Raw genomic sequence first — 14,478 nt, 5'->3', positions numbered from 1 at the left:
ACATACAAATAACATGATATTAATAATACAAATGTTGCTTTATCTTTACTTGTTCTCTGCTTTTCCCACACAAGTCAATTCGAGACGAGGTTCGAAAGCTGATAAAATGCGGTGAAAGAAAACCACAACTGTCAGATTAAGTGATCCAGTTTACGGAATTGATAATCTCGGAGTACAATTTAAGAGCCTCGTGTCCATTCAAGGCTGGAGAATCATCTGGTTTGATCAATCTCGCAAACTCTTCTATATCCTCGTTATGGTCGACTCAACTCTCAGCATACATGTCTTTGCACAGATTTACATCTTTGATGTTGACATTCACCAAGTAGTTGTGTGTTCCATAGATTTCGGGTGTAAAAACACGACGTCTGGTTTTCCACCCTCCACTTCCAGTCGTTGTTGTTGCTGAATGTTATGTGTATTCCACAACTCTGCCACAAGATATAATTTCTGGCGAAGGATAGGCGAGAAAAAAATGAGACATTCGTGACGAGCAGTTGTGTAGACAGGTAAAACGCTTTGTACTGGACGTAACGTGTTCAGAAGGAAGATAAGATGGAGCAACCTGTTTCAGAACATAGAAAACGTTAAATCAAGCACCACTCACTCACGTCTTTAATAGAATGATTAAAACAAGTAAGGATCAGGGAATCTTCACTCGCTGAAACATGACGACGCACACTGACGGATTCAAAAAATTTTTTCACCTTTGGAAGACTGAGGACAGAATTCTGAAGTCTGAAGTTTGATTTCGTGAACTGTGAAGGCTTAAATCCTTAACTCTTCAGTCACATGTTTTAAGTCTGAAGTATGAAGTCTGAACTCTAAAGTATGAAGTCTGAACTCTGAAATCTGAAGTCCCTTCTCGGCTTTCGTACAAACGTTAGTTAAGATGTCTAACTTCAATCTAGGCCAAAAAAAAAAAAACGATTTTTTCGGCCTTTGAAGGTAGGAAGTAACCTTAAGTGATAACTTCAAGAACGAGTGTTAATTCGTCGTCTTCTTTGCTGTAGGTCTCAAGCTTAAGGCCATCCTATCGTCTGCTAGTTCAGGAAATTTTATTCGTGTGAATGTTATCATCTTCCGGTGCCGTTAGGCGCGTTCAAAATGCCGCATGTTGTAGATGATTTCTCCATCATCATCTCTGAAATTTCTTCTCAAGCCCATTTCACTTGGGCGATCACCCACGAGGAATCGTGGGGTGACCGCCTAAGATAGGTGAAAATATAGTGTTAAAATTGAAAACATTTCGGGACTTTGGCAACCCACCGCTTAATACAGGGTGACTGTTTAATACATTGAGGTTCGACTCTGACTCACGTGCTTTAACCGGGGCTAATCGTGGACAATCTCAGGCTGTAACATAAGATCGTTCGTTACATATGTCATAGAATACAATAGAATACATCAAATAAAATTAAAAGTTCATCAGTTTCACCCGCTCACAGGCTGCTTCTAAAAAAGAGGGTTGGGATTATTTCAAAAGCTTCCGTTCGGATGTTACGACATTCCCCGGAAATGCGTAATTTTCTCTCAACCAACGTAATGGTGTTTGGTTCTTGTTATTACATGTTTCAATTTTTATGACAATTATTTCAAAACTCCCGCAGGTGTCTCGCGTTCCTCCATCGCAAAATGATGACGAAGCCATCGTCCAAAATTACTGGATCATAGCTGACCAAGTCGACAAAGCTGTTTCTAAGAGAAGAAGCTCAAAACTTCTGCGATGACTTCCCAATCTACCGCTCACAAAAGGTTGGGCTGAATTCCACTATCAGCCATGGCGATGGAGGGCGCGCTCGTACAGGTAAATAAAGGATTGAGTCAATACAATACATTTTCTGAGTTGAGTGGCTCACAGCCTCTTTAATTAGCAAAGGAGTCGATATCATGCAAGTATCGAAAAGTGATTTAAGCCTCAAAACATGTCCTAGTATCCTCCGTAAAATTCCTCACATTCGTTCCTTTATTTCGGCAGCAAGAAATCCCCCCACCCTCCGCCACCAGATCCCCGCCCCCCCTGTGCAAACAAGCTTTTCACACTCAGTGCAATCCCGTGGATTGGCTGTATGATTACAAGGTCTGTGGTACGACCAGGCACTTGGTGGTTAACTTGTGATTTTAATAAGTTGGACATTGATTGTTGTACTATTAGAAACTGGGATCACGAGTATAACAGCATGATCTGTTACATTCCACGGTGTCCCAGACGTCGTCACACTGGAGGAGATCTGTTGAAGGGAGCTCATTGGTAAACAAATCTCGAATAAAGCAATTCGGTTAGAGTGATAGAGTCCCAAATTTCCGAATTGAATTATTCAAAGTATCTAGATGCTGATGTGCTAGGAAAAACCATTCCCGAGCAGATGTCCAGTTAAACAGTTAATTAAGAATTATGTTCTTTTACGGTGTCAGATTTACCCTGTGGGTGATAGAAAAAAATAGCAATTTTTTTGGCTGACCCACCAATACTCCTGTTTTGACCTTTGTGGGTTCCAACACGCAAAGTTTTGGTGCTCACGCGCAGGATGATCGCTAATCGCGCGAAATCTGATTAATGAGGGATGAAACCTCTGGACCATACCTCGAAAATAATTGATGGTCAACATTTTGATCTATGAAAACAAAATTCGCTCTCTTACTCACTAGCTCGATTCTGATCAGCTAAACAATTAATTTATGCATTGAACGTGAATTAAACGCACTAACTCCTCCCTCCCTCCCTTCCTTCCTATTCTATGGTTTTTATCCTCAAAGTCCATCTCTTGTCTTCTGTTCATATATGGGGGGGGGGGGGGTGGGACAAACGCGAAATTGTTTGCCTCAGAAAAATGGAGTGATCAGCATGATTCAAAATGGTGTCCCATGTCGGGTCAAACGCTAAAAATATTCTAGGCAGTTTTTCCTTCTCACCGCTCCATTTTTTATAAAAATACACCTTTAAAGGCCTCTAAAACAAAGAGAGAACATGCAAAAGAATACTAAACTCGAAGAAAAACGGTTTCAAAGTCTAAAATCGGCGATGGCATCAAAGATCAGCGACAAGCGGTTGGATCAGGTCGAACTGGCAGGTTCACTGATTTGGCTCAAATTTTGCATATAAACTTGGTTAGGGGTTCTAATCACGAAATGGATATTTTAAGATTAAACTTTTTTTCGTGGCGGTGAAATTACGGCTCACGGTCATTTGGAGCAAAGTTTTGGTGCTCACGCGCAGGATGATCGCTAAGCGATCCCTTTGGGACATGGAAACAAGGCTTACCAAGTGCAATTTTTCAATGCCTGGGTTTCACTTGCTTTTCCATTTTTATACCTGTTTTAATTATAAAAAAAAAACCAAACTCTTCCTCTGTGTTTTGAATGGCAAATTTTGTAGAAAAATATAAAGAGGGGGGATGGAACGCGCCATTCGATTTACTTGGATTTAGGTGTTTAAAGATCCCCTTTTAGTTGTTGCCAAATTCTCCGTAGTCGTCGCCACACCTTCCTCAATTGTTGCCTAACTCTCCTTAGTTCTCGCTGAACACATCTTAGTTGTTGCCAATCATTTCTTAATCGTCGCCTTTCAATTGATTTTTTGAAATATTAACCATAAGCCAGTACCTGAGTGAAAAAGAAAACATTTCATGGAGAGCCGCTCATTATTCATCGCCTGGTGGGGTGGGGTGGGGTTGGGCTTGGAGAATTTCGTTGTGTCGCAATAACTTTTACCTAATTCCCCTGTAGGCTCTGTAATATACTTATGATCCCCCTCGTTGACAGTTAATTTTTTTATAACCCCCCCTCCTCCTCTTTGGTGATAATTGACCCCCTTCCCTTGAAAATCGTGTGATCCCGCCTGAGTCCTGAAGAGGATGGCAAAGGGGGGAGGGGAGGGAGGAGTTCCTGATACCGTTTCATATACGAATTCTAAAATAATTCACGTGTCACTTGCATTCTGAACAGTATTTCACGTGGCACGAATTTATAGGGAAAAGCTCCAATATCTGCTGAAAATAAATCCCGGGAATGACCAGTCAAAACACTAAGGTCGTTCTCATCAGGTTCTTTAATTTTGAAATATATCAATTGATAGCCTACGCCTACGCTCAAGCCAAAGTGAGTCTTAGGACTTAGACGGGGAAAGACCCACAATTAACCCTTAACACAGTAACATCAGTATGCAGATTCTCCATACTGTTCTCTTTACATTACTACGATGCTGACAAAGAGAATTTGTTTAGAAATCAAGAGCTTCTTCAGTTGGTGATCATTTCCTTTACTCTTATGACGTTAACATATAACTCAGGGCTGAAGCTGTAAGCAGAAATTACCAGACGCTAGTCACTCTTAAAGGTTACAAATTGTTGAGAGATCACGGGGAGACTGAGAAAGAGGCTTCTGGTCCAGCTGTTAGGATGTGTCGATTTCACTTGAGTTATTTTAGGAAAATCGTAGATGGGACACCCCATACGTGGGCCGACATGTAAAACAAACTATTGACAAGAAGGTTTAGAAATGGATAAAGCACACGATAAAATCTTCAGACTAGCCAAACATAATGAATCAATTTTTCCTGTACAAAGCTACATAAAACAAAAGCTGTGGAAACAAGACACCTCGATAAACTGCAAGGCGAGAGTCACTTTCGCTGAAAAACGAATGTTATGTAATTGTTTCACAAAAGTTGCCAAAACCTGAAAAAAAAAACAGTCCTCTTTCAGTGAGCCACCTTGGTCGCCGGTAAGTAATATTGATATATTGGGATATTTTCTGTTAACATTAAACTGACTCTTACAGGGGCGGATCTAGGGGGAGGGTGCAGGGGGTGCGCACTCCCCCTCCCCCGAGATGACCTGCGGCTTTCTAATACGACCAAAACGACACATTACTTTTATAGCACTGCATTGACATTGTGCAGTCCGCTTAACAGTCATACAAAATCTACTGTATCGTTTGATATGTACTCTCAGCAGTTCATATTATGTTATTGCCTAGGCAAAAGCCTTCGTCGTATTCGCTATTAGTATAATTTCAGAGTTGAGCAAGAGTTTCCAGCAACCTGATTGGTCGAGCGGTTCCTTACATGACGCTATAGAAACCGCTCCACGCGGTTTATATAAAATGTTAAAATAAAATGTTAATAAATGTTACTAAAATGTTATGATTTTGGAAATTTCTCTGTTGTTCAGCTCTGACGTTATACTAAAATAATCATTCGCCTCAGGTTTGGTGAATATTGTCGAATAATCCCCTCGACTTTATCTCGGGGATTATTCGACGATATTCACCTCGCCTTCGGCGAATAATTGTTAATTACAATTTGTTTACGTCCGGTCACCAGTCAGTTACGCCATTCTTTAGTGGTGCACCCCCTCCTCGAAAAAATCCCGGATCCGCCCCTGTTCTGATGATAGGAAACTACATTAGTAAACCAGAATGCTTCCCGCGCCAAGCAAAAACACCTTAACTGAAATCGACATTTCCTGCCAGCACCCTGATTTTCCATCTTTGTTCCCTTATGATCTCATGAGATGGTCTAAGCTCGTTTGATTGAACAGAACGAACAGGCATTACGAAGTCGAGTCCCTGCAAGGCCGAGGTAGGATTCTTGGGTTAACTCAGCTATCGCCTGGTACACGAGTTCTACGATCCAAAGCCGTCACGAAACCCCAACTGAACTTGACGCGACTACACAAAAACCTGTCAAAATAACTTTACCATTTAAAGACCAAAAATCGGCCGACACAGTAAGACATCAGCTGAAAGATCTTGGCCGGAAAATCGGAACTGACCTACAACCAGTTTTCACGAGTCGTAAGATCGAGGGAAAGCTCAAGATACAAGAAGAGAAGCCCGCTTTAATTAACCACCAATGCGTTGTTTACACTTTTAAATGTGATTCGTGCGATGCGGATTATATCGGTTATACCACACGCCATCTTCATCAACGCATAGAAGAACATAAAGCCTCTGTCATTGGCAAGCATCTGAAAGAAGCCCACAGTGTAGCGTCCACTAGCCTAGAGGAAATGTTTTCCGTTCTCAAGAAATGCCGCGGGAAAATGGACTGCCTAATTCACGAAATGTTATTCATTCGCGAACAAAAACCAAAGCTAAACACGCAGTCTGACTCAATACGTGCAAAAGTATTTATTTAACATATACTGCACGATCTGACATGCTAAACACCAATAACAATGAACGCTCATTATTCTAATGAAGTTATCACATTTTAGTTGTATATAATCTCTGAGCTACAATTTTACATCAGTTTTAATATTTTACTTGATAATGAGGTCATGCAGACTTCGAAACGTCGTAGTTTTTTACCGTTAATTTTTATTATCAAATGTATTTCTAAACATTCTCTGATTAAATTCTTCTGAACTTTCAAATGAAATTTAAAAAAAAAGTTATCGAAGAGGCCAATTGGAGTCGACAAAGCAAATCTCTACTTATTACAGAATCAAAGATGAGTTAAACATCCGTTTTAAGAAGCTTATTTTAAAGGAAAATATCCACGAAGGTTCCCCTCGTGTGTCATGACTTTATGGGCAGCGAGCTTGCAAGCAGATTACAGAGTCATAATGGTGGTCCCAATTTGTGACACCACAGTTCAGGATTTTTCTGCGACCATCGATGCGGCATGTTGTCCTCCATATACAGTGCCGACCCTGGATCTTTGCGTCAATCAACCAGTCGCTAGGATTGCAACGAAAGGGAATCTGATTGGGCGAGCAAATAGAGACCCTTGTAAAATCTAGTGGAAGGGCACGTCTGACTGTTAAAATAAAATGAAAGGTAAAAGAAAATGTACAGAACCGCATAGATATATACATACATACATACATACATACATAAACTTTATTTACCTCGAATTAATTTAAGACTAGCTGTAAGCTAATATCTTCGAGTAATTAAAATGAAGTAAAAAGGAATAAGTTAAACTAGAATAAATGAATAATAACACATTAATGACATACTGACATAAATTTTTATCTAACTGAGATGTATGGTTTTTTTGACTACGGCTATACTTTTCTTTCGTCTACTTAAACCGAGCTAATGGAAGAAGCGCATCATTTGCATAAACCTGCATAAACTGCATGACAATTTAATATTTAATAGTTAAATTCAGAAAAAACTGGCAGGTTGCTGATAGGTTAAGTGGCAGATCTAGGGGAGGGGGAGCTGGCAGGTGAATATACGCAAACAAAAGCGCCCCCACTCCCCACTCCCCCCTCCCTTAGGTCAAGGTCTAGATCCGCCACTGATGTTACATTTAGCTCTTAGAGAATTACTTTGGGATGATTACACATGTTATATAATTCATTTGACCTGCGGATGAAAACTGAAGTAAACAAACGATCTTCGTAGATGAACTGCAATTTGAGCAATTGCAGAAACGAAGCCTGACAAGTCTTCAACGGAATGCAAACTTGGGCCTTCCAGATACTAGTTGAACGCTACTGCCAACTGAGCTAGAAGACGCACGTTGGGAGCCAGGCGAATTTTAGAGAGCTATTTTTCTTCTTTTCTGAAATTGCACTCCACCTGCGAGGATCATGTCGTTACTTGACGATAAGCAATTATTCGATGGGGTCGAGCATGATATCATGAATAATGATCCATCAAACATTTGCACTCACGCACGATTGGTCTAAACGCTTCTCGTGATCGTTATTCCCCAGGGATGTTTAGTAAATAAACCCCTTCTGGCGGCTGGTATGTCGGCTGATAATGTCCGCGGCTAAGAGATTGTCCGAAAAATGAATATTTGGCCGAGAAGCGAAGCTTCGAGGGCAAATATGAAATTTTGAGGACAATCTCTCAGCCAAGGACATTATCAGCCGACTTACCAGCAAGCCAGAACGGGGTTTATTTATTTTATAACCTTCCCATTAATTTTCACATCGCAATTAAACTGCGAGTAAACACAGTAAAAAAGCCAGTGGTGATCTTATGGCGAATGCGCGTGATTGACGCAAGCAAGCAAAAAAAAACCAGTTTGGTTTCCTTCCATGTAAATAGGAGAACGGAAAAGTTGAAACTCCTGTGTTGACTATGTTTCTTTTTCACGGAAAAAATGGGAGGACAAATATCGACACGGACGGGGGTTATTGCGTGATAACTGCCCTGTGATTTTGCACCACGTGACGTAAAGTAACCAATAAAATCGCGCCAAAATTAATGGGTGGATTAAAATCGAGGATTTCCCCCAAGTGATATTCCCCAATTTCAAACCTTGCGTCCACTACGATAAGTCTTCGTTAAAACTCAGTCCAAGATGAGAGAGCGTTTTGAGAAAGGAGATATTTGTTTGATCATAAAGTCATACCAGAGAACACTCAAAAGAAAAAATCCTAAGCAGCAACCAGTAAGCTGTTCGTAAAAATTTTTCGTGCGCGTTGCAAAATATTTGACAGATAACGAACACAATAATCTCCATGTGATGCGAAAACGTGGCCGTATATTTGTCCTTGAAAATTGAAGCTTGAGCAATGAAGTCTACGATCTCCAATTCATAGAGGAGTTCGCAGAGCGTAGCCCCATAATTATACAAAATGATAGTAGTAACCCATCAAGTCGAAAAAATTTGGACTTAATTATGACCGTACAGGCGTCCGTTCAAGGTGCTACTTTTAGCATGCGCGGTCAACTGTACCGCGGGTACGCCAACGCCACGGCTTTGTCCAGTAGTCCAGTGGTCAGTGCACTGGGCTCCAAGTCGGACGACACCGGTTTTAGTAATGGCCGGGGCAAGGCGTTGTGCCCTTGAGACGTGCGGGAAAAAAAATGCGAGCTCCGTTTTTAGGCTTAGCTAAATCTATATATTAGTCACTGGTGGTCGTGAGACAAACGATTAATCGTTTAATTAGCATTACAAATCACGACTAAAAAAAAAAATTCATTTACCTTTACGAGTGGTTCTTCCATCGTCATCTTCCGCATCAGTGGAAACTAGCTCAACTTTTCGAACACGATAAATTGGGAAACCCGGATCGCAAAAATTTTGGACTTCCTCCTTGAGAAGAGTCTTATCGACTTTTTCTGACACGAACTAGTAGTCTCCAACTATGTCTTGATTTTGCGGAGAACGACGAGCATCAAATACCTATGAATGTTTCAACATGACAGGTCACGGAAGTAAATATTCACCACATAATTACTAGAAAACTTTTAGGTGTCAGTAACCAGATGTAGGAAGACCCAAATGTAGTCGAAGCTGTATTAAGCGGTCCCCCGGGTCGACCACCTATAGCAGGTTCTGCCCTTCTTTTCGAGCGCCTCACTCCCGCGACGCATTGACGTCATCTAAGTGTTCCCCGCGGGGCGCTAACATCAATTTTTTTTTCACTGATTTTTTTTGACTCGCGCGACGGACTTCGCCGAAAAGGAGGGACTGCTCGAATCATAATAGAAGTTAGTTTATACCATAATCGACGACTTAATCTACAAAAAAACTCGCTCAAAATTTCTAATTTCAATGATAAACATAGATTACATTTTGTTTGAAAGATTATTCTTGGTATTATTTTGAGTGGTTCCACTTTAAGTGACGTTGAATACAAGTGGGAGACAATAAAAACGGGCCTTTGGGACTCAGTTAACGGTAACCACTACCGCTTATGCGGTTAACTTTATAAAGTTGAAAATCAAAATACTTGGGGAAAAAATTGGAACTGTGACAAACGACCGCTTCATACAGTGCGACCGCTGACTGATGACAAACGACCGCTTCATACAGGGCGACCGCTGAATAAGGTGCCCCTTAGAGGTTCTTTTTAGCTTCCTGATAACGTGGTCTGAAATGAGGTTCGACCATAGATCTTTCTCTATGTGATCTAAGTTGTTATGCGACCAAAATTGACGTTTCCCTGCGACTATTCCCTTACCTCACTAAATGCAGTCTGTAGGTCACTTCCTTTTGGCAATTTATCCGGCAGTGATCCAAGATAGCAAGCACCGGCTGTGTCGACGCGCCGAAGGAACTCGTTCTAAAACGTATCATAAGCAGTCAAAAAGTTCATAAAGATTTCTAAGAAACGAACAAAGAGCACACATACTGTTTTATGGCTCTTTTAAGAATGAGTAAAACTGAATGAAACCAAATGACTCAAACAACTTACAGTTTTGAAATCCACCAAATAGTCAGCTGCTGCATTTCCCAGCTTATCAGCTGGGACATGGAAATACTCCAGATCGCTTCCCTCGTGTGTCTCTGTTTGCTTTGTTTCACTTCCCTTTGGGCGAGGATTATACTCCTTTGGCAAAATTCTGTCATCCATTATCGTTTTCGTGTTTGGAATCTAAAACAGTCGTTGTGAAATTATACTTATCGAAGCCAAATTGTAAAATGATTAACTTGCAGTTTCCCAAAGCGTTTAGCACTCTAATTTCCGAAGTAGATTCTTAATAGCCAAAGCAAAGATGAACTCTGGTTCCTAGTCAGTCGCCATCTAAATGAGTCTTCTGCTAAGAATGGAGAGGTTTTTTTCAATCTCTCCGAGAAGACATGACACTTAAACAATCACGGCAAATCATTCAACCAAAATTGTCGTTCTCCTTTTATCTGTTTAGAACATAGAATAAACGCTTACCACTAAAGCAATTGCTTGTGATACGCAGAGAAGCAAAAGACTGGCAACGAGAGCTGATGAAAGTTTCTAAAAAAAATAATCAAGAAAACAAAAAATAAGCTATATTAAACAATTTCAGACTCGTTGGCGAGCGATGTTGAAAAAACAATTTTTTTTTCATGACATAGCACATTTTTAAAACCCCCAGCTCGCTATAAAACTCATGCTTACCATGTTTGAAGTCAACCAAAAATTTAGATTCGCCTCTGTGGTCTGTAGTTTCATTCCCTGAATTTAGTCTTAGTTTTGAGGGATGATTTCTCTCTTTTAAATGCTAAAACAAGGAAGCGATCTATGAAAGGCAGAAGCGGTAAACATCCTCTGTATCTGAATGTCCTTTTGGTTGAAACCCGGTGAGTCACGCAACCACGGATTTGATCGATCAGCCCGCTGTAAAGAAAGCCATTGCAAGTTCTACACTAAAGACCAAAGATATTCTCGGAAGCCTAGCGACTGTTCAAATGTAACTGTACTTGATTTCCTCTCTTCTTTAATGTGTATCATCTTCAGCTTTTATTATGTGAACTTGGTCACTTTTGTGAGTCAAGCCGGTCACTTCCTTAATTTGTCCATGTACGTGCTTGCTTTGTTTGTTTCCTTATGGGAAAATAATCAAATTCTTCCGCAATTTCTGTTTCGGTTCGGCTGAAGCAGAGGTAATTTATCCTTTCAGAATTCAGGATTCTTACATTTTGTTTTACTTAAGTCGCACTCGACCAATTTGATTACTCCCCGAATTGTACTCCACTTAGAACTACAACCATCACTCATAATCAGTACATATTTTTTTATGACTATGGCTCCATTTACATGGTCTCGGGTACGAAGCGTTAAAATGAAATTTGACATCCGCTAACCCTTGTTCAGGGCCAGGCCGATAGAGTGGCGTACGACAAGAAAAGAATAGCTGTAATACGCAAGTGCTCTGGTTACCCGAGACGAGTTCACGACCTCATGTAAACGGGCGGCTGAATTTGGAAAGAGATAAGTCAAAAGTTAGCTCGCCAGGGGTAACTCGGGGGTGGGGTTGTCTCGGGTACCCGAGACCATATAAATGAGGCCTAAAAGAGGATTATGTGACGGAAAATGTATTAATTTACCACAATTGGCATAAGTGGCCAATCCCGGGGGAGGGGTACTCGATATATTCCTGGGTGAGGAGGTGCGGCGCGGCCCCTCATACCCTGACCCTGTTTAAGACAAATATCGCTGATTTTCCTACCCTGTTTAAGACAGAATTCCGATTTTTGATACCTTGTTTTAGACATTTAATGTGCCTGGTATCAATGCCAAAATCAACGGAATTCAATATTAATTAAAATTAGAGCTTGTAAAAATTTTGCTGTTTATCTTCCAAGAAAAGATATCCTATACAATGTATATATGAAGTTCATATATTTTGAACTGCAGTATTAAATACGTATGATGCACGATCCTCGCAGTAGAGAGCGCTATTTATGCAATAGCGAAAATCAGATATCCTGTTTAAGACAAAATTGATAAATCGATACCCTGATTAAGACAAAAAATGATAAATTCGATACCCTGTTTAAGACAAAAATCCCGAAAAACATACCCTGGCTGGCCGCACGTCCCCATAAGCCCTTATTAAGGGAGTCCCCCCCCCCCCTCTCCTCCGTGGCCAGTCTGCCTCGGTTGAGCACAGACAACGCTCCCGCGTCAACATGTCACGCAACGTATCACGCAGTAAAAGAATCGTTATATTTGACGTCGATATTTAGGTAGAAAACAAATCTACAGTGGTTTAGCGTGGTCTGTACTCTTATCGACAGACATATTTGCCACACACCGTGGTCAAAATTTGTTGCGGACTCACTCGGCTGCGCCTGATGCAACGACATTCTGACCACTGTGCTAACGAATATCGGTTTATAACTGGCTGATCGCAAATACATTATCACTAAACATAAAGAAATCTAACTTTGTCATTTTAAGACCAAGACAAAAAAAGTTAAATCACTAAGTCAACTTGAGAGTACTTGACCATCATAACAACTAGCACATTTCTTTAGAATGCAAAAATTATGTCAAATATCTGAAAGAGATCATAAGAATATCTTGGAACCTAACTTGGAGGGGGGGGGGGGTTTCAGGTAAATCTTATCGTGACACGACCAAAATCCTCCAGTCCTACCCCAGACGATAAATAATGACCACTTCCTTACACGTCTACGCGTTGGGTTAAAATGAGGCTAATTACCTCGTACCCAGATCCTTCCGTGTTACTGTGACTGAAATTTTGGCAACTGTTTGGCCGTGTATGGTCTGTGTAAGAGACTGAGATTTTATTTATTTATTTATGGTCATTTATGCACTACTGTCATTAATTTCGTCTTACTTTACGTACACAAGAAATACAAAGACAAAGCAATCAGCTGGGAGTCTGGGTGCGAGAAGTTGGCGGGAATCTGTTGTCACAGATTGCCAAATGTATTACAATATATTACAATATTACAAAAAATATGCACTGTTCGCAGTTAGCAAAGGCTAGTCGAGGCGGGCAGTGTTTGATACGTATATTATAAAATAAAAAGATTAACGGAGCAAGAGATTCAAAATTCTAGACAAATTACAACTACATTAATACATTTAAGATACGGCAAGAGAACAAAACAAGCTGGGGTCTTAGTCTCCCTCGCAGCCGTTTTTTTTGGATGTCACGCAACGCACCCCCAAAAGAACGGCTGCTGACAACCGAACTACATTTCTTTCTCCGAATTGGCCAATCACAGCTCGGATTCCATTTTCAGGAACCTTTTCGCGCCAGACTCACATTTTGAGACTCGTCCAATCAGATATCGTTTTCTACCGCGATCCTCAAGTGGAAAACACAAGACAGTGCTTAAAGGAGCTTTTCGCAAAGCGTCGTCAAAGTTCAAAATTTTCGAGCTTAAAGCTCACCAGAAGCTCGCAATTAAAAAAGTTTTGGTCGAGAAAGAAAATATTTTTGTTAAGTTGCCTATAGGATCCGGGAAATCGTTAATATATCAAGCACTCCCGCTCGTGTTTGACCATGTTACCGATGAAAGTGGTCATATTATTGTTATTGTTGTTGCGTTGTGCCAACGTGCGGAAACACTCGGTAATTCGGGCCGATTTCCTGTACTGGTGATAAGAAGCCACGAACATAACTAATCGGGTTCGCTTTAGCTAGCAGCGGACTGGCAAATGAAGAAGTACAAGTAGTGTAGGAGACGTTTGCCGACCTAAATTGCAGTGTTCTCGAAGCTTCGCCCGGTTTGTTGACGGCAAGCACGCGCTTTTTTCCTCCTGATCTCCATCTGTAGGTCGAGGCAAGCGTTTGGCCCTTGGCCTGGATTGAAAGGCGTCTTGTATTTCCTTTTGATTATTGATGTAATTTACTGTTTCTTATATATTCTGACTTTTATAATCTGTAGTAACCTCTTGAAATAGTGCGAATAAAGAGTTTCAGTTCAGTTTTTAGCTTCTACTTTCTCAGTTGCTCGCTGAAACTTTAACAACCGCTCAAACAATCTAGCGTTCGTGTCGTTGGCGTAGCAGTTGACGTCTATGTTAAGCGTAGATTCTATAATTTCAACGAAATTGTGAGAAGTTTTCCCAAAAATATATACTCTATCTTTACCAGGGCACAACGATGAACATGTGAAACATTTCGAGCTCTCATCGACAAATTTCTTCAGTGTTTCTCCTAACATTCACATTTTCGCGTGAAACCTTACGTCATTCAAATTTTCTGGTATGTGATTGGTCTGTTCAATAGACCGCGACCAAACCGCAAGGACAATGAGAAAGGAATGTAGTTCGGTTGTCAGCAGCCGTTCTTTTGGGGGAGCGTTGCGTGACATCCAAATGA

At 40.8% G+C, this 14,478-nt stretch overlaps 1 protein-coding gene across 2 annotated transcripts in view; it reads right to left on the bottom strand.

Moving 5' to 3' along the window:
- The window catches only part of LOC111320911 (uncharacterized), a 66,969-nt gene extending 55,809 nt beyond the window's left edge, over positions 1–11,160 (bottom strand). Inside the window, exons 1-6 of one of the 2 annotated variants that reach the window (XM_022923643.2) lie at positions 10,794–11,160; positions 10,584–10,649; positions 10,113–10,292; positions 9,879–9,980; positions 8,899–9,097; positions 6,153–6,763 (exon numbers count right to left, since the gene is read on the bottom strand). In XM_022923643.2, the coding sequence (XP_022779378.2) occupies positions 9,044–9,097; positions 9,879–9,980; positions 10,113–10,292; positions 10,584–10,649; positions 10,794–10,847 (456 nt within the window). In that variant the 5' untranslated portion in view covers positions 10,848–11,160 and the 3' untranslated portion in view covers positions 6,153–6,763; positions 8,899–9,043. Of the gene's footprint in view, positions 1–6,152; positions 6,764–8,898; positions 9,098–9,878; positions 9,981–10,112; positions 10,293–10,583; positions 10,650–10,793 lie in introns of those variants that run through there. The other variant, XM_088763459.1, reaches the window with a different exon arrangement.
- Between the last annotated feature and the right edge of the window lie 3,318 nt (positions 11,161–14,478).

Source organism: Stylophora pistillata, chromosome 1 (genome assembly GCF_964205215.1).
Source record: "Stylophora pistillata chromosome 1, jaStyPist1.2, whole genome shotgun sequence".
NCBI lineage: Eukaryota > Metazoa > Cnidaria > Anthozoa > Scleractinia > Pocilloporidae > Stylophora > Stylophora pistillata.
Note: the sequence above shows the minus strand (reverse complement) of the source record. Positions and strands in the feature narration are given on the sequence as shown.